The 24,927-nt window shown below is 41.4% G+C and overlaps 1 protein-coding gene across 2 annotated transcripts; it reads right to left on the bottom strand.

Moving 5' to 3' along the window:
* Window positions 1–12,236: 12,236 nt before the first annotated feature.
* On the bottom strand, window positions 12,237–24,307 carry BUB3 (BUB3 mitotic checkpoint protein). 2 transcript variants are annotated; one of them, NM_001076177.1, is made up of 8 exons: window positions 24,230–24,277; window positions 23,491–23,685; window positions 22,190–22,259; window positions 20,131–20,282; window positions 17,457–17,615; window positions 15,567–15,744; window positions 14,980–15,196; window positions 12,237–12,757 (listed from the first exon to the last, which is right to left on the bottom strand). In NM_001076177.1, exons 2-8 carry the CDS (start codon window positions 23,683–23,685, stop codon window positions 12,748–12,750), a joined length of 981 nt encoding a protein of 326 aa, NP_001069645.1. In that variant the 5' UTR covers window positions 24,230–24,277; the 3' UTR covers window positions 12,237–12,747. The 2 variants fall into 2 exon arrangements, with proteins under 2 accessions (NP_001069645.1, XP_005225912.1); XM_005225855.4 differs by having other exon boundaries at window positions 12,434–13,994; window positions 24,230–24,307.
* Between the last annotated feature and the right edge of the window lie 620 nt (window positions 24,308–24,927).

Genomic DNA, 24,927 nt, shown 5'->3' with positions numbered 1-24,927 from the left:
CATATAATAGTGCTAATCACTTCATACTCATTATCTCATCTAATCCTTATAACTACCCTATAAAGTGGCCACAGGATTGGAAAAGGTCAGGTTTCATCCCAATTCCTAACAAAGGCAATGCCAAAGAATGCTCAAACTACCACACAATTAAACTCATTTCACACGCTAGTAAAGTAATGCTTAAAATTCTCCAAGCCAGGCTTCAGCACTATGTGAACTGTGAACTTTCAGATGTTCAAGCTGGTTTTAGAAAAGGCAGAGGAACCAGAGACCAAATTGCCAACATCCGCTGGATCATTGAAAAGGCAAGAGAGTTCCAGAAAAACATCTATTTCTGCTTTATTGACTATGCCAAAGCCTTTGACTGTGTGCACAATAAACTGTGGAAAATTCTGAAAAGAGATATGAATACCAGACCACCTGACCTGCCTCTTGAGAAATCTGTATGCAGGTCAAGAAGCAACAGTTAGAATCAGACATGGAACAACAGACTGGTTCCAAATAGGAAAAGGAGTACATCAAAGCTGTATATCATCACCCTGCTTATTTAACATATATGCAGAGTACATCATGAGAAACGCTTGGGCTGGATGAAGCACAAACTGGAATCAAGATTGCTGAGAGAAATATCAATAACCTCAAATATGAAGATGACACACCCTTATAGCAGAAAGTGAAGAAGAACTAAAGACCCTCTTGATGAAAGTGAAATAGGAGAGTGAAAAAGTTTGCTTTAAGCTCAACATTCAGAAAACTAAGATCATGGTATCTGGTCCCATCACTTCATGGCAAATAGATGGGGAAACAGTGGCAGACTTCATTTTTGGGGGCTCCAAAATCACTGCAGATAGTGAGTGCAGCCATGAAATTAAAAGATGCTTACTCCTTGGCAGGAGAGTAATGACCAACCAAGGCAGCATATTAAAAAGCAGAGACATTACTTTGTCAACAAAGGTCCATCTAGTCAAGGCTATGGTTTTTCCAGTAGACATGTATGAATGTGAGTTGGACTATAAAGAAAGCCAAAGAATTGATGCTTTTGAACTGTGGTGTTGGAGAAGACTCTTGAGAGTCCCTTGGACGGCAAGGAGATCCAACTAGTCCATCCTAAAGGAGATCAGTCCTGAGTGTTCATTGGAAGGACTGATGTTGAAGCTGAAACTCCAATACTTGGGCCACCTGATGTGAAGAGCTGTCTCATTTGAAAAGACACTGATGCTGGGAAAGATTGAAGGCAGGAGGAGAAGGGGATGACAGAGGATGAGATGGTTGGATGGCATCACCGACTCAATGGACATGAGTTTGAGTAAACTCTGGGAGTTGGTGATGGACAGGGAGGCCTGGCATGCTGCAGTCCATGGGGTCACAAAGAGTAGGACACGACTGAGCGACAGAACTGAACTAACCCTATAAAATGGGCACCACATTATTATTTCCACAGAAGCAGCTGAGGACATGAGGCTCAGAGGTCAAATAACAACCTCAAATTCCATAGTTAGCTACTTACAGCAACTGTACTCGAACCCAACAGGTCTGCTACACAGCCCACCCTTCTGAACACAACACTGTGTCCATATCAGGTCATTTGGAAGTGTTAGGATAAGGAGGTAGGTGGATGGATGGATGGATGAGCAAATGGATAGATGGAGGAATGGACTGATGGATGGGTGGGGGAGTGGTAGATGAATGAAGTTTAGGGAAACAAAAAATGACCCTCAAAGGGAATACTTTGGTGGTCAGTGATCTTAGCAGCATTAAGGTATGTTCCTGAGTAAGTTTAAGTAAGATCTGTTCCGTTCCTAGTCTAGCTAAAACTTGAACCCCTAAAAAAAAAAAAAAACCATCCACTGGTCCTAAAAGCATACAGGTGATAGAGAGAGAGACTGAGAGACTAGGAGGAAGGGACGAAGGACAGAAATAAACAGGTCAGTCCTCTTTTAGGAGCTTTCACAAATCTGCGTTTGTCTAGATCAGCACAAACCCACTTTTACAAATGCTTAGTGGGTCAGCAGGGTCATCTTCACATGACAAAGACATCCCATTAGGCTCTAGAGACCACAGAAGTGAGTCAGAAAGGTTTTAGCACCTTCGTTCACCTCTAAACATTTGCCCTTAACAACAATGTTAAAAGCAAAAGGCTCTGAAAAAATAAAATCTCTTTTGAAAAAAACTTCTCACTTGCTTCTAATTCTCCTACTCATGTCAGTCAGATTCAGCCAGGGGAAAAGAGACATCATTGGGCGGGGGCGGGGGGGGGGGGGGGGGGGGGGGGGGGAGGGGCGAGTCACAGAACAGGGCTTTATTATAGGAATCTGAATGTGCACAGTTGTGGGAAGAGCCAAGGAGGATGGGTAAAGGTCTGGAAGCGGGGTGCTGGAGGATCACCAGTCACCAAGCAATCTATCAGAGAAGGCAGGCATGTCTGGCCACCAAAAGGACATCACGGGGAAGCTGGGGAAAAGCCTCTGAGTAGCTGAGATCCTATCCCTCTGCAGACCACCCCCCGCAATCCAGTGGTGAGCCTCAGTCTCCAGGGGGGCCTCAGAGCCAAGAGTCAGAAAGAAATGCTGGATACAGAAGACAGCAAGGAACCCATTAGACTTGCGCTGCCATCCATTCTTCACCTGATAGCCAACAAAACCCTGAAGAGTAATGGCTCTCCAGATCCCTGTATGTTCCTCTTTGGGCCAACTCTAACCCGGAAACAGGCAGGGAAGGGGATGCTGGGAAATGTAGTTCTCAGCTTAACCAAGGCACCCTAGCACAGTCCACCCAGGCTCCTTTAATTAAATATAGAATACTTAACGTTATTATTCACATCTTTTGGGAGACTGTACATTTTAATCATAATTACATGATAAATATTTCACGGTATATATCTTTGTCATATAATTAGGAATAAAAAATGTAATCTCAAAAAGATGTTAAATAATTTAATGGCTGAGGATGTGATTAAAGCCTTGATTGAAATATGGTTAGAAGGTAACTCAAGGTCTTCAAGCATGATCTCCCAAGAAACGCCACTACCAGGTATGTTTAAAAGTACACCGACACGGAAACACCCAAAAGAAAAGAAATTTACATAGCTTTGAATATGGGGTGAAAATCTAAAGAATATATCCAGCTCAAGTTATGATCTGGCAAAAATTACTGTAGCCAGTTTATAAGATCCATATCCATTCTTCTCTGGCCTCTGCTAAGACAAGGGCATTCATCTCCCTCATTCATTTTGAAAATATCTTCTTCATTTTTTCAGGTTTGGGGTTAGGGACTATGCTATGTTACTTCTAAAGGCCCTCACAGCACCTAATACATGGACGATGGCACTTAGGGAGAATCTCGAGACAAATGTCATTTCAGTTCCGTATTGAACTGCATTCTACTTCACAGGACTTCCCTGGTGGTCCAGTGGTTAGGACGCCACGCATCCACTGCAAGGGACGTGGGTTCAATCCCTGGTCAGGGAAATACGATCATGCATGCCATGCGGTGCAGCCAAAAAAAAGAAAGACATTTTAAAAAAGAAAAGAAACTACTCATGAAAAAGATTTATTCTGAAAATAGGAATAACTGGGGCTTTGATAGTGCTGTAGCTGAAGTACAGGGAAGCATGCCCTGGGGAATACAGGAAGAGGTGAGGCTAACACGATGCAGGGACTGCAGGAAGGGGCCTTGCAGGAGGTGGGAACCGGCCTTTCGGAGTAAGACATCAAAAGGATTTTGCGTGTGAGAGAGAAAGAGAAGGAAAAAGCAGGGAGGAGGGAAGAGTACAGCTGAAGATAAATTGAGGAAATAGTTGGGAATAATTGGGCATGACTTCCCAATGGATCAACTTCAATATTCTTCACGCCTCTTCAAACGGCAGCAAGGAGAGTGCCCATGGCTTCCATCATTAAATCCTCAAATACAGTAAGAAAAACTTCCATCAAGGGTTACATCTGGGTTTAAAGAACTCATACCCTGTGGAAATGAAGTCAAAGTCGCTCAGTCATGTCTGACTCTTTGCAACCTCATGGACTACAGAGTACATGGAATTCTCCAGGCCAGAACACTGGAGTGGGTAGCCTTTCCCTTCTCCAGGGGATCTTCCCATCCTAGGGGTAGAACCCAGGTCTCCCACATTGCAGGTGGATTCTTTAACAGCTGAGCTACAAGGGAAGCCCAAGAATACTGGAGTGGGTAGCCTATCCCTTCTCCAGCCTTTCTCCAGCAGATCTTCCTGACCCAGGAATCAGACCAGGGTCTCCTGCATTGCAGGCAGATTCTTTACCAACTGAGCCATGAGGGAAGCCCTGTGGAGGAAACTGCAAACTCAGATGGGTCGAGCAAACCCTGGTAACCATGAACTATACCCCCTCTTCTGGCTGTCATTCATGTAGCATACATATATCTATTGAACACTTACTCTGGTCCAGACACTGTAGGGAAAATGAAAATCTAGACACAGTTCTGGCCCTGAGTGAACTCATTACCTAGCAAAGAAGCTGGATCTTAGTATGAGAAAATATTTAAAGAATGAATAAATGACAGGAAAATAATACGTCATCCTCAACTATATAGGCCCAGAGAAACAAAATGGTGTAGTAAGTTTCAAGTTAGGCTGGGGATGAATCCTGATCCTACAGGTACTGGCAGTGTGACCTGAAGGATGTTGCTTAACCTCTTGAGGCTTTGGTTTCCTCATCAGTAACACTCTCATTTGTTTGCTGTGAGAGGGAACACTATTGAAGGAAATAATGGAAAACAAATTGATCCAGTGTCCCTCAACAGGGATGATGATGAAGTTATTGAAGGACTCTAAGCAGGAAGAGGTAAAACATCTGTTTTTATTTCAAAATTCATCTGCTGAAAGACTCAAGAAATACGAGTCCACAGTTGCAGAAGCTGAGAACCTTTGCCTTTTGAAGGCAAAGAGACATCAGGTCAGGCTATGTCAGCATGGGAATAATGAACCCAAGAGAGCCTTTCAGGAAGAGCCAGAAACTCAAGTACCGCACAGATCCCAGACATCCAGCCAACTAGCCCAGACCTCAGTCTCCTGACGTCAAGCCCAAGGCGGTTACCCCTACTCCACACTTTCCCAAGAAGTTGTCTTTCAGGGTAGAAATTTTGCTTGAGAACAAATAAGCTCATAATATTTTCCTAATATATTCCTCTTCAAAATGACTAGACTTAGAAAGTCTACACACCATCCAAATGATCAGCTGACTAAGGTGCATTTTCCACAATCCAGTGGTGCCCCCAAACACTGTCTTCTGAAGCTCCAGAGATATGTTCTGCTTAAACGTGAGCTGGGCCAGAAGTGAGGACAGGCGCACATCCCACACTACTGCCTGGCACAACGCATGTGTTTTTAATGACTGGAAGTAAAATGTGCTATTTCACTGTACCCTCAAAAGACCAATTATTACGGCATAATGCATGCCACCCCAGAGCCAAAGCTTGGTCTGAGTTATCCACTGCCACCTGCATCGCCAGAACCAAACAGCACAATGGTGCCTTGAGCATCTATTTCCAAAATCCACCGATGGCCTTATTTTCCTAAATCAACTTTTGCACGAAAGGCTTTCATAATCTGCCTATTGATTGAAGGAAAGGAGAGAGGGAAAGAGGAAGGAGTCAGAGGGAGAATGAAGGACTGTATGGTCTACACTGTAGATCCGAACGATTAGCCAAGAGCAGCAGCCAACAGAAGACCTTGAAGAGTGTGCCTTCACTACATTCGGCCTGGAACAGGCTTCTGATCCCAGGGGTTATGAAGCTGTTGTGAGAGAGTTTCCCAGTGTGTTTCCCAGCGAGCAATTGGCAGTGACGGACAAGTACGTTAGAACCAAGGGGTAACCGCCCTGGGCTTGACGTCAGGAGACGGAGGTCTGGGCAAGTAGGCTGGATGTCCATGACACCACGTCTTCTATGAGGTCCTCAACTTTCAGTTAAGAGGTCAGGCCTATGAAGCTTTTCAGATCTCAGTTCCCCGGATGCCCAAGGAGTTGGAATACGCATTGTTCAGCAAGTTCTGACATATGTCAGAGAAGGCTTGTTTCAAACTGGTCTCTTCAGTTTCCAGTTCCTAACCTTTATCCATATTTCTGGAGGGCCAATAAAAAGAAAGATGAATCCCCTTCTCCCCAAAGTGATGGCAATCCCAACCACATGCATCACAGGCTTAGCCTCTGGCGCGGGCGTCATCTTTCCAGCATGCCCACTGCCCTCCCCTGCCAGGCTCTCCTCCTGAGCTGCCACAAAAGCAGAATATTTCACAGGAACTTTTGTTCCTTTTATTGCAAATCTACTGTTAGCTGCTCAAAGCAACAAAGTATTAAAACTAACTTTCTCTAATCTTTATTCTTCTCATCCACTCCACTAAGAAACTCCAATCAAGGAGAAACTAAATTAAAAAGATGACATCAATCAGGATGTTGGTAACACAGGTCTAAACACTGACCAAGAGGAACCAGGAATAACCCTCTCTTCTGGGCTGCATTCATTTTGGATCAATAATGAGTAAGAAATCTTTTCTGAAATTTTGACTCAGCCAAATTAAAATTTTGCCTTGATAACCCACTTTAAGTTTCAGCTTAGTCTTACTGTTTCCCAAGTAATCCCAAGACGCTAGTTTCTCTGTATGTATCCACAGGTTTGTCCCCAAATTGTTTCACTTTTTCATAAGGATTGGCTGCTTCTAATGCATGAGACATTTATCATAGTACATATATATAGCAAGTTCTTAGTAAAAAGTATTTATAATTATTCCTCTGTAAAAAAATAAAAAAGGAATAGTAAGTGTGCTCAACCTCAGTAATGCAGATGGTTATTCTAGTGTTTCCAGGCAGAAATCCTATTCAATGTACAGATCAAATATTACTAACAAGGTACTAATCTCCATAAAGGAGTCTCCCTTCAAGAGTTAAATATATTCCCTCTGATCTTATTTGTTTTTTCTCCTAAGTCAATTTGTCAAAAATTCTGATAGTGAAGTCCATATGAGTGAGATTTCTTTTACTCTCCAATAGCTTCAGATTTGAGTCCAAAAAAAAAAAAAAAAAATCCTCTGGATAACAATTGGCAGGCATAAGCACAGAATGTTTCGAAATGGCACAAATGGTAGATCTTATTGAAAAGCAAAGGTGAAGCCCAACACATAACCTAGCACATTCTCTTAACATAAGTAAAGTAAGCAAGGAAGACGCAAGCTCTCAACCAACAGCGTTCGCTGCAATTGCAGACCTGTGCTGGGACTCAGGTCCACGTTCACCTGATGAACAGCAGCAACTAAGAGCAACAAACACGCTGAGGGCCTCATGGGTAACACCCTTGCCCTCCAGTCCATGCCACCTTCCTGACAGTCACACACGGAACGCTATGCTCCTCCAGTGTCACCAGCAATCTTGATGAACCAACAGTGAACCCAGCTGCAGGGCTGCTTCTACACCCAAAGCCTGAAGGTGAACACTGCTGTTGTTCCCAAAAAGGGCATTTCTTTATATGGACAATGCTAACAAGTGACAGCCTGGTTAAGCTGTGAAATACGGAAAAAAAAAAAAAGGACGGGTTTCTGTCTGGCAATACAGTAAGACTGTTAGGTCTGACCAGCTAAGCAGATACAGGTAATGTAATACCAAAGACAAATCATCTGGGCTCTTTAAGAATACATGGCTGGCGCTAAGAAAATCTTCAAGAGCCAAGTATTTTGAGAATTATAAAGTGATGTTATAACAAGGTCAGGAGTCTGGGTACATAGGTTTTAAATTACTGCAATAGCCTGTAACAGAGCCCTATAAAGGGATGAAAGGTACTTCGTTACCACCTTGGAAAAGCAAACTTAGATGCTTCTGAAACCAGTGGGTACAATTTGTATGGCTTCTTCAGGTTTGTGTTAACTGCACAAAGTTAGCTAGGATGGTCAGAGGTGAACGAATATTTCTTGAGAAATTAGTTAATGAAATACACCATTGGAAATGAGCCTTCAATTACTTCAGCCTGACACCCTGCTCAGTAAAAGGAATGCATTTCTTTTTCCATTTCCCTACTCAAGTCAGGTGATTGGAAAAGTCATCCCACCAGTGGTGTATTCAAACAAAGCAAAGCAAAATAGCACCAACTGCTTTTCATTTAAAATAAGTTCTGAACGCTGGCTGCCAAATCCCTGAGTTATAGTAAACAAGTGAGCTAACTAACTCATGTGTGTTCCCCCAATTACAGTTCTTTATAAATCACAGTCCAGTCTTTACCCCCCGATTCCTTTCTATCATGACACAAAAATACTTCCTGATTAAGAAGCCAATGCCCATTACAACTCCACAAGTTCTGTGGGTATCCTTCAAAAATGTAAGCCTTGTTGCAACACACCACTGACTGAGGGAAAAGTGCCTTTGTACGCAATGGTCCAATTGGTATTTGTGGTCACCAGGCCTGGCAGCTCTCATTTCTCTTATCGCTAGTCCCACCGCAATGTAGCCAGGTGCCATTTTTAAAGGAAACTGCTGTAACTAGTCCTAATAGTTTAAATAAGTACTCTACCAAGTGAAAGATGGGCTACCCAGAGACGTTTCAAAGCCTGAGGAGGGGAAGTCACAGGAGAGAAGAACCATGAAACGAGTCCTACGGTTTATTTTCTGGGTGACACCAAGGATGTTCTATTTTTCATGTACCTAATCCATTGGGTTCTGTTAACACATTCACCTATTTTCCTATGGATCTTCTGTTAAGATTATGCAGCTTTCACCTTGAAGACCCAACACATCAGAGAACTGGCATTCCTCTTCTAATAGGAACTGATCTCACAGTTCAAGAAAGGGGGTTACTCAACGGGGACTTCCCTGGCTGTCCAGAGGTTAAAACGCCACGCTTCCACAGCTGGGGGCTCAGGTTCAATCTCTGGTCAGAAAACTAAGATCCCACATGACACTGTAGTGCGGCCAAAAAAAAAATACAAAGGGAGGCAGTCAGCTTGGCCACTCCACCGTCCACCGTACGACTGCGTCGCGTTTCCCTACAGATGACTCTGCTGTAGCCTTGCCCTCTCCCTCTCACCTTATTACCACCATCTGATGTCAGAAGTGGGGTGGCTTCATTCCAGGACAGAAACAGAAAACAGTATTACTATTTCTGCGAATTTTAAAAAACATTTACAGGCAGACTTTGCTTTATCATGCTTTACTTTATTGCACTTCACAGATACTGCTTTTTTTTTTTTAACAAATTGATGATTTATGGCAATCCTATCAATGCCATTTTTCCAACAGTATTTGCGTTTTGTAATTCTCATAGTATTTCAAAACTTTTTCATTACTAGTGTTTATTATGGTGATCTATGATCAGTGATCTTTGATGATACTTTTGAGAAAAACTACAACTCACTGAAGGCTCAAATTATGGTTAGCATTTTTAGCAATATTTAACTAAGGTACACACGCTGTATTTTTAGACATAATGCTATTGCACACTTGACTAGAGTATAAACATAACTTGTACACCCATTGGGAAACCAAAATACTCATGTGAATCCTTTATTGCTCACTTTATTGCAGTGGTCTGGAACTGAACCCACAATTCCGCCAATGTTTGCCTGTATGTGGATGCTTCATGAGCATAAAGGTATAAACGAGTATAACATTTAAGAATGGAAAATGGGAAGTTTGTGAGAGAGGGGTTACAAATGAGGCTTCAAATATGTGCAATGTTTTATTTTGAAACAAAGGGAAGAAAAACAAATATTGTATGATATCACTTATATGTGGAATCTAGAAAAATGGTAGAATTTATTTGCAGAGTCACAGACGTACAGAACAAATTTATGGGGGCCTCCCAGGTGGCGCTAGTGGTCAAGAATCTGCCTGCCAACGCAGGAGACCCAAGACAGGTTTGATACCTGGGTTGGGATGATCCCCTGGAGAAGGAAATGTCATGCCACGTCGGTACTCTTGCCTGGAAAATTCCATGGACAGAGCAGCCTTGTGGGCTTAAGTCCATGGGGCCAACTGAATACAAGCACACGCACACACACACACACACACACAGGTGAGATGAACTGGGAGATTAAGACTGACATATATACACTGTGTATAAAATAAATAAGAGAACTTACTTATAGCACAGAGAATTCTACGCAGCACTTGGTGGTGACATAAATGGGAAGGAAACCCAAAAAAGAGGGGATATACGTAATACAGGTGACTGAGTATAGCAAAGTATATGTAAAGTATAATTCACTAGCTTGTATATACAGCAAGAAACTAACAACATTATAAAGCAACTATACTCCAATAAAAATTCTAAAAAATAATAAACAAGAGAAGTAAATATGACAAAATGCTAACATTTTAAAATCTGGATGATGACAACCTAGAGGGGGGAATGGTGTGGGAGGTGGGAGGGAGGTTCAAGAGGGGGGACATATTATATTGATGGCTGATCCATGTTGATGAATGGCAAAAACCAACACAACATTGTAAAGCAATTATCTTGCAATTAAAAATAAGTCTTCTTTAAAAATCTGGAAGATGGGTTTATAGGTGTGTTACTCTTTTGAGTTTTTCTCAATGTTGGAAATAGTTCATAAATGTTTTTTAAAAGATAAGTATATTGACAAACTTAAGAACTAGGAATTCCACAGATATCTGAGCATTCATTTATAAAAAACAAACTGAAAAGTTAGCTAGTAACTGAGAGCAATAGATTGAATATTTTTCATCCCAAGAAAGCAATGACTGTGTTAGGCATGCCCTAATAAACATTTTATATATTCATTTATAACCTCATGAGTTATTACCTTCATTTAACAGATGAGGAAACTGCTACTCAGAAATTAACATGGCCAACGGTGCAATGTAAGCAGCAAAGTCAAGATTCAAAGGCTTCAACATACAGGCTGTCTCATGGGTTTCCCTCAGAACAAAGCAGTACCCCTCACAACTAACGTACCTTTTTTACATGGTGGAGCTCAGAACCAGACACTGAAGCCACCAGAACACTCCCATTTACCCCCCAGAATTCCCCAAGGAAGGTCAGCTCCACCCCCATTCTTCTAAGAGCAACTTGACACTCAGCAGTCCCTTCCCGGTGAGCTGCAGGCCTTGGAAGAAGCATACAGTATTACAAAGTGAACGAAGGGCAACAGGGGGCACTGGAGGGTCTCAAGCACAGCATGATAAAAAAGAACAAGTTCTATGTGGCATACAATGGTTTTTAAAATTAGAGGTGTCGAGGCATTAGTCATAAAATCCATTCAGGGGGCCATAACCAGCATTTCCTAAAAAAAGAAGGAAAAAAAAGGCAGGCAGGCAGGAAGGGAGCTGATGTGTCAGATGTACAGAAGACAAGTGATGCTTCCCACAGCTTCGTCCGCTGTACACACTACTGACCTCTGTGTGTTTTGGATCATGGTTCAAATGCTTACTTGCATTGCAACCGAAAGGTTTGAAAGTTACTCCTCTAGAAGACGAAGGATTTAGGGTAGAGGCTGGAGCCTGCAGCACACCCCCAGATGGCCAGGAGGGATCCTTTACGGTGGTATATAGTAACAGTAGAAAGAAAAGAAAGATGAACTTTTTAAAAAAAGACACACCTGAAAACAGAACAGAATTTGGGCAGGGGAACCCAACGAAAATGCTAAGGTGTTACACATGGGCCATTCGAGGGGAAGGCAGCCATGACAGACAGGCCAACTGTGAGGAAGAGCTGGTGAAGAGGTCCGCAGACGAGGCAGGAGACACACTTAGGGTGAGACACGTTAGGCTGCAAGAGACGAGAGGACATACAGACAGACTACAATAACAGCTCGGCCACACCATGCCCTCAAAACCAGGGCCCCTCACTGCTTTAACTTGGTCACCTTTTATGAAACTGTATTAATTCTCTTTCAGTTAAACCATGTTTTAAATTTATGCTCTGTCCTCAACCAAGTGGTTATGACTTTAAAAAGCACATAATCACACTAAAGAACCAATACCATCAGTTAGTCTCCAGCTATTACATTATTCACCATCCCAAGGGCTTCCCTTTGATTTAGCATTTGATGGATAAGTACAGACGGGTCTGTCGTTTGGCTGTGAGTGCACCCACTGACGGCATCAGCACTGGGGCTGGGAGCTGCAGGCACAGGGGGGCCCTGGCACTCCCAGAGAGAGTTGGGCCAGAAGGGGTCCGGCAGCTGCCTGCAGGCTGGGCCTGTCCCGTGAAGCCACACAGCTCGCTCGAGGGCCCTGCTGATCCAGCAAGAGGGCACAAGGGAAATGGCAGAACTCCAACAGATCACTTTATTCAAGACTGAATCCCCAAAGTACATCCAAATAGACATAATTAAACAAGGCAGTGTGGACCGAAAGGTACAATGTCATCCCCACCCGGCCCCCTGATGAAGGGAGGTTTGCTTTACAGAAGGCTTTTTACGAAGTAAATTACATTAATTACCAACATTTAAAAACATCCAACATTTAAGGGTTTTGAATCTCTGATTTATTAGACAGCATGGAAATAACAGGTTTAGGTTATTTTACAGAAAGACCTCAAGCTGCACATACACAGCAACTGGGCTTGCTGAGGGAAAAACAATTCTTCAGACTACTGCACAAGGACACACAGACTCCTCATCCTACAGTCAGGAGGAAAGGGCACACCAAGATAACAGAGAAATTCACATACTAAACAATGTGTCCACAATGACTAAAACGCATCCCTTAAGGGACAATCATGTATTGGTAAGAAGGAAAACAAGCTTTCCATAGAGAAACCACTTTCACGAGATGGTTAGGTGGACCTGCAATGAAGAAAATACATTTCAAAAGATGGGTTCAGATTTACACTAAGTTTTCACTAAAATACTTACAAATAAGACCTCTCTCTGTAGCAAAAGAAATTTTTTAAAATACATCATGGATGAAACAAATTTCAGTAAAGGTCCAAGTACCATTCAGATACATACATTTGCAAATAATATAAATAAAAAAACAAAAAGTGTGACAACAAAAAAACGATTTGGAACTACCTAGAATAGGCCAAGCTAAGTTCATGTTCTGCTTCAGGGCATTACATTGAAATGAATCTCATTCTCACTATAATTTTTTTCTTTTTAACCTTAATCACCAGCGGCTGGGCAACTGAAATGGACATGAGAACTATATAAATGTCAGAGAAATATGTAAACCTCATTAATGTTTCCAAAAATTCATTTAGAGATAGAAACAGGTCCAAATAGATGCCTGTCTAAATGTACTGCAATTACGTTACAATTATTTTTCCAAATACACAGATATGCTCTGTCTTTTCTCAGCTCATTACTGACTCAAACAATTTGCCCTTCTGGGATCAATTGTTTGCTAATAAATAATTGTTTACAGTCACAAAATGATGTTAGGAGGTTTTCTTATTAGTTTTCCTCCTGCACCCTAATAAGATTGAAAACGAGCTGATTCCCCAGAGTCTAACCTTAACCTCGCTTTGTTTCACAGCCCAGGAAATGATGACCCATCTGCTTCAGAAAATAATGGACGGCCGAGAGGAAATATTGTTTAATTGTAGATTAACCTCCTCATGAGGCAGTCTGAAGCAGCTTTAGAATTAGCAACTATAACCAGCAAGAGAAACAAATGGCTCAAGAGCCTTCTTCTCTACCATTTAAGGCCCAGAAAGAATGCAAAGGGGGCTTTATCACCTACATTTATTTACAAACATTTATTTCCGCAGTGGAAACAAAAATCAAGGTCAAAACTGATTCTCAGAAGTGCTGCTGCTGCCCTCCCCTTCTGTTTGCCCAAATACCTTTAAATGCAGAAAAACCATCAAACCATCTCATGCGCTAAAGAAAGTGTTTAAAAAAAACAAACAATAAAAAAACCTCTTTTCCAATATTTTCAGGTTCTTATAATATTAAAATTAAAAAATGTTCCCTGGCTTCTTTGTTAATAGTAATATATCCACCATTGGGGAGTACGAATTGTTTTATTATCATCAACATGGCACTTAAGTAAATGAAATCTTGTCAAGTACATGGTGACCTACAAGTTCAAAAGAAAAAAGAAGAGCATGAGATCAAAACGGCCGGCCAGGACAAGAGACACAGAAGCGAGAGATAAACGCAAACCCAGCCCTTTATCCACCAGGCTTCACACGCCACGCCTTTTCCAAAGACAAACTGTGAAGGCACACCCGGTACTGAACACTTCACACTCTGCCCTCTCTCAGGGACTCCAGCAACTCAGCAAGGGCCCTCTATGCCATTCTAATTCAGAAGAGTACAGGGATCCTGGAAACAGTCAGCTATTCCATAAATATTTACTGAGGACTTCCTTCCAGGGCCTGAGGAGAGAGGGACAAGGAGCAGGACCAAGACTCTTGGGGGCTGGTATTTTATGGTCAAACAAGTGTCCAGGTATCAGGTTTCCCTCAAGTCTGGCTCAAGTAAAAAGCTCTGCCCCATGTACCGAGAAAATGTAAATGGTTCTTCCCTGTCAACAGTTACACCCAAGAGCCAAAGACACCTACAGAAATTTCAAAACTAAGGAAATCTAGTATTCCAAGCAAGGCCATATTACTCTGAATTTCCAGTAAGACCTGAAGGTCATTTCATTCTGTGTAAATATTACAGAAACAACCTCTGTGGAGAGGAAAGATTTTTGGCAGTTCAAATTCTTAAATATCTTAAATAGAATTTGCTAAAATAAATTATTCTTGAATTCCTCAACTTAATTTTGAAGCAATGAGCTAGTAATAACTCCAGAGATTCAAATAATAGTGCCTATTCAAGAAGAATGAGAGTTTGACATTCTTCTCTACAAAACAACTAGGCACAATTTTATCCATCAGACGTCTATCAACCTACGGATATTGAAAGCTTGGGAGAACAAGATAAAATCAACTCCAGCCCTAGAGTCAGCTGTAATATCAAACAGGCATCAACAATGCTATTCATGAATTTAGAAAAATTAATAAATCCTGGGTTGAATGCAAGAAAAGGCTCAAATACAGGTGAAGCATACTCACTTGGGTTTTGTTTCTGCATCTGTCACTTGGCGAATGAAGATACCATCTTCAGGATGTTCCGTGTCATCCATTTCATACATATACGATGATGCTATTGCAAGCGTGGTCCCATCATTACTGAAGGCAAGTGAGGCGATGCTGGTGGGGTACCGATGGAACTGGCACAGTCGCTTTTTGTTAAATGGATCCCAAATATTTACAAATCCATCAGAACCACCTGCAAGTGGTTTCAAAAAATAGTTCTTGAAAGCAGATACAAAAATAGCCATTATCTTGATAATTTTTAAGATCACAGAAGTTGCATTTTTCCCAGGGAGTATTATACTAGATTTTTTTTTCCCTTTAAATATCATAAAAAACCAAGCACAATTTTTAAGAACTCTGCCCACTTCCCAGGTGGTCCAGTGGTTAATATGCCACGCTTCCAATGCAAGGGGGGGCAGAATCCTTGGTCAGGGAACTAGGATCCCACATGCCACACAGAATGACCAAAAAAAAAAAAACCTGCCCAAGTACAAATATACAGCATTCAATTAACAGCAAAATTATATTAACAAGCAGATAGAAGTGAACATGCCATACTCTACCTGTGGCAAAAGTATTGTGGATGTTGTGAAAGGAAATGGCGTTGACTGGGTAAATCTGCTCAATATTGTTTTCTTTTAGTCTGTGACACTTGAAGGCATACTTCTTCTTCTGCACCTCGGGGCTTGGGTCCAAGTACTCAACTGCCACTCGACCTTCGATAGAACTTAATACATAACCCTGGCAAGAGGAAATCAGAAGACAAAACTAGTGAATCCAGATTCCAAAACAAGGCATATACTTTCCCAAACTCAACCCAAATTAAAGAAAGATAATTATTTTTAAAATGAAAAGAGAATACGGCTGTATTTTAAACAAATGTTTAAGCAATACTAATATAGATAAGATCACTCCAAAAGTTTAAAAACACTTATATCTGTTATATTAAAAAACAAACAAAAAAGGCCACCATCACTTACTTTACCAGTACTCTGCACATTGCAATCAAAAACATCTAGGTATTCTGTCAAACCTCACAGGAATTTTTAAATTATTTTAATATAATTTATTTGTTGTCCTGTTCAGAAGGGGACTCAAATTCATCCCATCACTTGGAATATATTTTTCTTGGCTTGATGTCTCCTCACTTCTAACAGCTCTAAGAACTGTATCTTCTTCACTGAGGGTGTATCAATAATCCAGACCAACTGGAAAACCAGCCTTCCATCTCTATCATCCTGCCTCTTGCTTTTAACTACAGCAAGTCAAGTTTATACCCAAACAACACAGATTTTCAGCAAGGCTCAAAAGTGCTCTATAATTTCAAACCTCTCCTCACCTTGCCTTGAAATAGTAGGTCAGAGAAGATAAGAAAGGAAGATAATATGAAATCTATATTTTACTTCTTTAATTTTTCAAGATATGAAAAAGATTTATTCCTAAAAAACTATTAACACCTGTAATGAAAAAAGAATCAGTAAAATGTTACTTTTAGTTAAAAAGCTTCCATTATAAACTACAGATAAACTCCGACAGAAAATTTTGGATATAAAACATGATATTCATAAATACAACCATATTTGAACCACGCATTTAAGGTTTTTCATAACTTCAATTCTAATGGAAATTTACAATATCCTGAGAAGAATTGTGATCACCATTTGAGGTAGTAGCCTTTTGAAATAAAGAGCTAAGAGAATAGAGTAATGGACCTAATTCTTTAGAGCTCCACAACCTCTGAAGGACAGCCATAAAATTCCAAAGATATCTGCTGTTTTTAATGACTTTCCTCTTATAAAATTCCCAGAGCAAATGACCCCACCACCAACTTCCCTTCCAACTTTCAGGACTGGGGGCAGGGGTGCACTAATAAAGTGTCACCTCTTCTAGTAATGATGATGGAAGGTGACCCACACTGTTCATCAAGAGTTAGTCACTATATGAGGCACAGCTCCCCTCTAACCTCAGAGGCATTCCTTTAAAAAAAAAAAAAATGTAGGTTCTGCTCTCAGACTAGCTAAAAAGCTGTTAGTATTAGGGTACAAAAGGGACAAAAAAGAAGGAAAAAAAGTGGGGGGGGGGGGGAGCAAACAGCAAATTCCGTAACTCTAAATTTTCAGATTTAAACCTGAATTCGCTGGTTTGTAAATTAAAATACCTGCAAAACTCTCTTCGATTACTGTATACCTGTCAAGCTTCCTGGAGGAGGAGCACCAAGGAATCAGAAAACTACTGGTAGATTATTACCCTCTGTGAAAATCAAAGCCTTCTCTAAAATTGAGTTAACACACTACCTTTTAACAAAAGGCTGTGAAAATACACCTAAGAGAAATTCCAATCACCACTCCAAAAAAAAAAAAGAAAGCAATGCGTAAAACGCAGTGACCAAATTATTATAAAGGATTCTACTAGGTTCAAATTCCCACAGCCGGCGGGGGAGGCAAGGTCAGTACCTGCTTGTTGGGGAATGCGCGGATGCAGCGCGTCTGGTACTTGAGGCTGGACTCGCGGCGCTGCTGCACGTAGCCCATGTTCCGCAAGTCCCACACCAGCACTCTGCGGCCTGCAGTGCCCACGATCAGCCGGTCTCCCGACACCGACAGGGTATACACCTTTCAAAAAACACCGAAACTTGCTAAAAATGCATGCCTGCAAATGGCATTTTGCTCCAAAATAAAGTCCACGGATCATAAAACCATTAAAAAAAGTTAGCTGAAGGTTCACAAACACAGGTACCAAAATTTTAAATACTTCAGTTACACAAACCAAGTAACTGGCACAAAATAATACACCCAAGATATTCTTAATACTTAACCACGTATCATAATAATGCACATTCTAATTAACTCTCCAAAAATATTTCTGAAGACGATTCTCTTACTAAAACAAAGTAAATTATTAAATAATTTTATAGCCCTCGTTTCATTTAATCACAATATAAAAGTGTAAAAGATACTCAAAAAGGAGACAATAGACAATAAAACCATAAAAACAGCTCAAGATACCTTTCAGTGGGCTTCTGGCTTTTCATAAGACAATCATTTTCAAAGTTATTTTTCTATGACCACCTTTTAGACACAGATTTCACGTTGTAACTCTTTGATTTTCCCACCTGTCACACTTAATAAATAGGCCTTTCCAGGAAGAGTGAGCGAGTTAACATTAATTACCTGCTTACTTGCTTTTGGTGGCATACGAACTCAAAATTAAAAGACAAGGTCAGTGGTCTGGCATATGACAAAGCAAATTTTTACGCCTTGATGTCACACTAAACACTCAAGACAGAGTTATGTTTATGGAAAATTTTAAAAGCACTTATCCCCTAAAAACAACTGCTCCCCCCACCCCTTAAAATTCCTTTTCTTCAATAGTAAAACAACTTTCACAAATTATCCCCTTATAATAAATCACAAAATTTCCTGCAAATAAGCCTTTAAGGTGACTTACTTTCAAATACATTATCTGGAGACCAAACAGAGATAGGAAATTCATGAAAATAGTAATAAAATATATTTTCCTGATCATGTTAAATCATTTTTTTAAAAATCTAGACTTCAGGTATATAACTGTGTTCTGATCATTACTTTTAATTAATTAGCAACTAATTTAATCTAATTTAATATTTTAAAACCTGAAGAATCACTATAAAAAATGAAGAGGCCTCATTACATGGTAAGACATCTCTTTAACATTCAGTAATTAAAGCTTACGGTTAGTTATCACTAACATATTAACCACATAAGCGTCCCCCCTTTCCCGCCCCCCAGGGAGGGCAGTGGGCAGAGGTGGTGGGACTGGGTTTAAGAACATAATAACCTGATAATTTCTACAATCTAGCCTTAAAATTCAACAACTAATTTGACCAAGGGAAAAAACACAGAATTTAAAAGACTCAAAACAGTAGATTTAATACAAGTGTGTTTCAATAAGAGATATAGTAAGATTTACTGCTGTTTATTCAAAAAACATTTGCAGAAAAACAAATTAGCGTAACACACATGAAACGCCGAATTCAAAAAACAAAGAATCCAGAAAAAGATCAATTTATAGCAGTACAATCAGAATGGGAATTTTATCTTAAATCTTTACTATCCAGGTGACACACAAGCTTCTAACAGTGCTTTCTATCCCCACTGATCGTAAATCAAGTAAAAACACTGTCATGCTACCGACTAGGTATATACATTTATCAAAGACCGTATTAAAAAAAGTGACATAATGAACCTTGCTGAACCAATAAGCTGCTTGATTCAGTGTGGCTGTCCATTATATGATATTCTGTCAGCAATTTATCACAGCTCTTAACATGTTACATACAACCATAAATCAAAACTAGAAACAATGCAATTATTTTATTCTGAACAAAGGTCTTGCCAGGAGTAGATTCGACTCTGATGTGACAAAAATAATGGCTCTTTGGATGCACTACAGTATATAATGACAGCTAACAGGAACTGAATAGTATATTTACACTGAGGAAATAGACTCAAGTGAAGGATACCTTTAAACTGCTAAAACAATCAATCTTTAAAATTAACTACCACCTGATAAAGTCTGATGAGGATACATCAAGAATGCTCAATTACATTTTCATTGTACAGATCAAAAGGTTAGAATAATACACAACATTTCAGTTTTAAGAAGCTTCCTTCAACTACCTCTGTCAGTATTAAAAATAAATAAATTATAAAAGCCAGCGAATAAAGGACATCTTTTTCACTAAACTTTAAATGATAACCCATTTCACCCTCTCACAGTCAAATAAAGAGAAAGCTCAGGCCTAAGTGAAAATGAGTGATGCTCCATCCCACTTCCTGCTTGGGGAAGTCAAACTCAGTTTCAGTCTTTGCTAAATGACTTCTCTGAAAAGTTGCTTCTCAGCCCTAGGATCTAAAGCATTACAATACATGGAAGTGGGTTTATCACTAGTGCTATCCGGTACAAATGTGACAACTGACAGGAAAAAGCTGACCAAAGTATGAAGATTAGTTTTCCTTTACATATTTAGTTGGGTTTGTGAAATAGACTCATCAACTCTTAACCTCTAAATTCAACATTATCTTCATCACTTATCAAGTCAAATCACCCCAAGAACCATAATTCCTGTCATGAACATAAAAAGCCTACCTTTTCAGGCTGAGAGAAGGTCCCAGCATTACAAGGGGTTCTGGGATCCCACAATTTAACCGTCTGATCCCAGCTTCCAGTAACCATCACATTCACTTCGGGACAGTATTCAACACATCTGATAGGGGCATCATGGGTTCCAACAAGATTTTCTGTAGGAATAAAAATAAAGCAACAACCAACACCTAGCTTTACTAAAGATTCCTCAGGTGAACAACAAAAGGAAACATTCATTCTACTGTAACGAATCCACTTCCACCCACTCAACAGAAGTATCTACACATAGAAAAACCTCTCCGGGACTACAAAGTCACTCATTCACCTCTGTCCATCTTACAGGGCATAGCTTGATTCACTGGCACAGTAATACGAAAAGCTACCTTGAGTTTCAGACAACATTAAAATGATAGTCTATCAGTTATTTTCGTCACGATTCTAGATTCCTTCAAATCAGGAACCTTCTTTCAACTCTATAGTTCTGACTGTATGCAGTGCATGTTCTGATACATGGTAAGTGTTCAAAATATACCTGTTGAATGAACACTTGAGTGGAGAACTCTGGTCCAAGGGATCTGGATAAAATGTATCACATTAAGCTGATGTTTCAAAGAAACAGATTTAAGTGGTTAACAGGATTACCTGAAAGCTGGGGATGAGGAAAGCAGGGAGGCTCAGGATTAATAACCACTTGGTTTTCATGGTGGTTCTATTTCTTTCTTTAATATTTACTTGGCTATGCCAGGTCTTAGTTGCGGATGTGAGATCTAGTTTCCTGACCAGGGATTGAACCCAGGCCCCCTGCGTTAGGAGCATGGAGTCTTAGCCACTAGACCACCAGGGAAGCTCATCAAATTTCTAATACACAATTTCTTCCCTTTCAATTTCAACTTTTCACGTTATCTCATTCATTCATTCAATTAGTATCTACTGTCTACTATGTGCCAGAATCAATATCACATGCTAAGGTAACAACAAATACAAAGAGTATGTGGTTCTGATCCTCAAAGAGGAAAACTACCTGTTTAAAAACACTCCATTTAAACAAGAAAGAAAAGTATCTCATAAAATTCAGCAAAGACCTTCTGAGAATAAGCAGCTAATTCCCTTAATTATGGTCTCCAGCATCAAAAATCTTTGCTTTTTGGTGTTTTCTTGAGTTTTCAAACAAACAGAACCTAAACCTGCAAGCTAACTTCCTGATTAGAAAAAACTGCTAGCAAACAAAACCGAACATCCGCAGCTGTGAGTTACATGACAAAACGGCTTTCACGTAAAAGCCTCTTCTGATTGGATCCTTCTTTCTGGATAAAAAAATATAGCGCCCATCCTCCATCCATTCTCTCACCGTCCAACTCATCCTCATTGAGTCCTATCTCTGTGCCTTGCTATGTTCTTCAAGTACATCTATGTCTAACACGTGCACATACAAATAAACAAAAAGCCTTTACTAGAGAGCTCTGTGTATTTGAGTTCCATTCCAATCTCTATTCTACTCCAAAGTCACGATAAAAATGGGGGTAAATTTCATCGCTTAGAAATTAACTAAAAGAAAACGTGCTACCCTGTCCTTCATTCAATAAATGGGAATGTTCTATGCTAAACAATCAAACAAGCTGGGTTACTATGGTACCCAGACAGGATTGGCTATTTTATAATATTAGATTTTTAAAACCCTGTCTTCCTTCAGTCTGAACTACATTAGTTTCTGAAAAGAGAACTCTGAAACTATCCTGGAAAAATTCTACTGCAAGGTAGAACACTGCAAGATCCAGTCCCCTTCTGAGGGCAGGGTCAAGGTCAAACACGTAAGTGCCTCTTCATGTAAATACTGTGGACGGAGGTCACAATGAGCTACACTGTTAAAATACATACATGATATTTTGTGATTCTAACTTAATGGTTATCATTTAAACAAAAAAGTCTTATATTCAAGCCACTTTTACTTTTATCTAAGCAACTCAGGAACTAAGCAATTCAGGAACTATTCTTCTTAAATAAACATTTGTAAGTAAGCACTAGCTAGGAAAACAATAAACTGGTAAAAATGTGCCTATGTTACCTTGATCAGTGTTCAAATCATGCATTTTCAACTGATGGTCTAATCCCCCACTCCAGGCATGTGTTGGATCCTACAAAATAAAAAGTTTCAAGTCACTCAGAACTTACAAAGCTTTAAAAAAAAGTGTTTAACCTTGGAGTAGGAAATGGCAACCCACTCCAGTATTCTTGCCTGGAAAATTTCATGAACAGAGAAGTCTGGAGAGCTGGCAGTCCATGAGTAGCCAAGAGTCGGACACGACTGAGCACGTATGTGTAACAGGTTATGGAATTTGGAAAATACTATCAAGGAAAATGTTTCCTGTAGCCCAATCACCTAGAGATAACTACTGCCAACACTTTACCATCTCTCTTCTAATCTTCTTCTTATAAAAACATGTAATTTTAAAATAAAATTTGAAATCAAACTCTGGATACTTTTTAGTTTCAGGTTAATCAATCCACAGAAATATCAGTAGTGATTTCGTAATAATCCATACTATAACTGAACTTCCAATTTTCTTATGTCCTCATTGTCAAACAATTGTTCACATTTTTATTTCAATAAACAACTACATGATAAGCATTTTTAGTAGCGTTTTCTAGGAGCAAGATTAAGGAAAACTAGGGTATGGACAGCCTTATCACATCCTGCTCAGCATTACTTATAATTTCTTATATCGCAATGAGTTTATTAGGAGTAAACAGTATCTAACTGTGGTTTTAAATTGCATCCTTCGATTACTTGTAAAGTTGACTCTTTTACGTTTAATAATTTTTAAATGGAAAAAAAAAGTATTGAAAAATTCCTCTATCTACCAGCCAACTCCTCAGTTTATGCTCGGAATGAAGTACGCTGGGCTCACTCATTGTAAACAAACAAAAAACTGAGCGACCTAAGTAGTCACCCAAACTACTATGCAAGCAAATTAAGAACTGTTCACCACACTGGCTGAGAGCCAATACGTATTCCCATTTACTAGCAAACAAACCTTTTAATAAGTAAGACGGCCAAATTTTAGTCTTGCTGTGAGTTTCAAGTACATTCTGTCCAGAAAAATTCAGTGTTAACTCCATCAGAAGCTTAACGGGAGACCCAGTTCCTGACGTCTGTCAAGTCCCCAGGGCCAAAACGCAAAAACAAAGCAGCACCGGAACCTCAAGGTTATTGGGGTAGGGGTGGGGGAGGAGTGGAAAGAGAGGGGCGCTGTCCAAATGACTCTACCGACAAGAGCCTTCGCCCAACACTGCAAAAGGGACGCTGATCACGAGGGACACCATAAAACTCAAAAGGATGCAGGAGCTGAAACGGAGAACACCTACGTAGAAGGCGCAGTCCAGGACGGCGCCGGTGTGCTGGTACTTGAGCCGCATGGAGTTGGCCGGCACATCATAGAGGCGCACGGACGTGTCCCAGGAGGAGACCAGCAGGAACTGCGATGTGTTGGGGCTGAACTTCACTGAGGAGATGCCGTCCTCGGGGGGTTGGTTCAGTTTGAACTCGTTAGAACCGGTCATCTAGGGAACAAGGGCCTGGTGAGAGTCTCCCCAAGAGACCGGGGTCGCGAGGCTCGACTCGCAGAAAGGGCCGGGCAGTACGGGGCTGGGGCGGGTCCCCCAAGGGGCCGGGGTCGCGAGGCTCGACTCGCAGAAGGGCTGCGGAGTAGGTGGGGTGGGGGTCTCTCTGGGGGGGCAGGACCGAGGGAAAGGCCGGCGACGTGCCCTCTGCGCCTGCGCAGGGCCGCCGCGCCCTCGCCGGTCGGGCCTCATCGACACCCCTCCCCTTCGCCCCTCCTGAGCTTCCCTACCGGCCGGGCCCGCGCCGCCACACCCCTGACTCCAGCCTGGCTCGCCGGATCCACACCCTCCCCCGCCGTGGGCTTCTGCACGCCAGCCTCTCCCCACCCCCGCCCCCGGGGACTGCCGCCCCGCGTGCTTCTAAAATAAAAAGGAAAAGCCGTGGAAGTGAACCCGGTTCCCAGCGGACTGCTCCGCTGGCTAGGGAACCCCGGGGGCATCCCCGGAAAGCCCGTGCCTCCGCCCGGCCACCTCGCCCCGCTACCTCGGGCTCCGTTCAGAAGCAACTCAGCCGCCGCGCCCGCCGCCGCTCGCCGCCACCTCGCTTCCCTCCGCCGCTCTCGCGCGTTGAGCGAAGTAGGCGGAGACAAAGCTCCAGCCAAAGCCTGTCATTGGCTAATTTCAAACGCCAACGTCTCCTGCTAAGGCAGCCGATTGGTTCATCCCGAGGCCCCGGGCTCGGGCGACCCAGTCAACCTGTTCCGGCACAAAGGCAAAACGGCAGCCTTTCCGATCACGTGACTGCTTTCCGCCACCAGGCTGAGGCGCCCCGCCGGTGCTGGACGCGTGAAAACTACAACTCCCAGAGAGCATCGCGCCAAGGCGGAGCTCACGCCCTCTCCTGTTCGTGTGGGGCATGCTGGGAAATGTAGTCCTTGTGGCCAACGCTTATCCTGTCCTCTGAATAGTAGGCGGGAAAAATGCTCTTTCCATTTGACTCTTGGAGCCCTCCCCATGTCTCGGACACAAGAACTCCATTTTGGTCAGTACTTTTATAGGACTGAATTAGTCGCCTTTCCATTGGACGTACATATCCGGTGAAGTTAACCAAAAGTGGAGAAGAAAATATTTGCTCTAACGAATGTTTTGCCCCACTTTTTTCTCATTTTCCTGGACTTTCCACCTATGAAGCAGGCGCTCACATTTCCCATTGTCGAAGATCTTCTGACTTCAGAGAAACTC

Source organism: Bos taurus, chromosome 26 (assembly GCF_002263795.3).
Source record: "Bos taurus isolate L1 Dominette 01449 registration number 42190680 breed Hereford chromosome 26, ARS-UCD2.0, whole genome shotgun sequence".
NCBI classification, from domain to species: domain Eukaryota; kingdom Metazoa; phylum Chordata; class Mammalia; order Artiodactyla; family Bovidae; genus Bos; species Bos taurus.
Note: the sequence above shows the minus strand (reverse complement) of the source record. Positions and strands in the feature narration are given on the sequence as shown.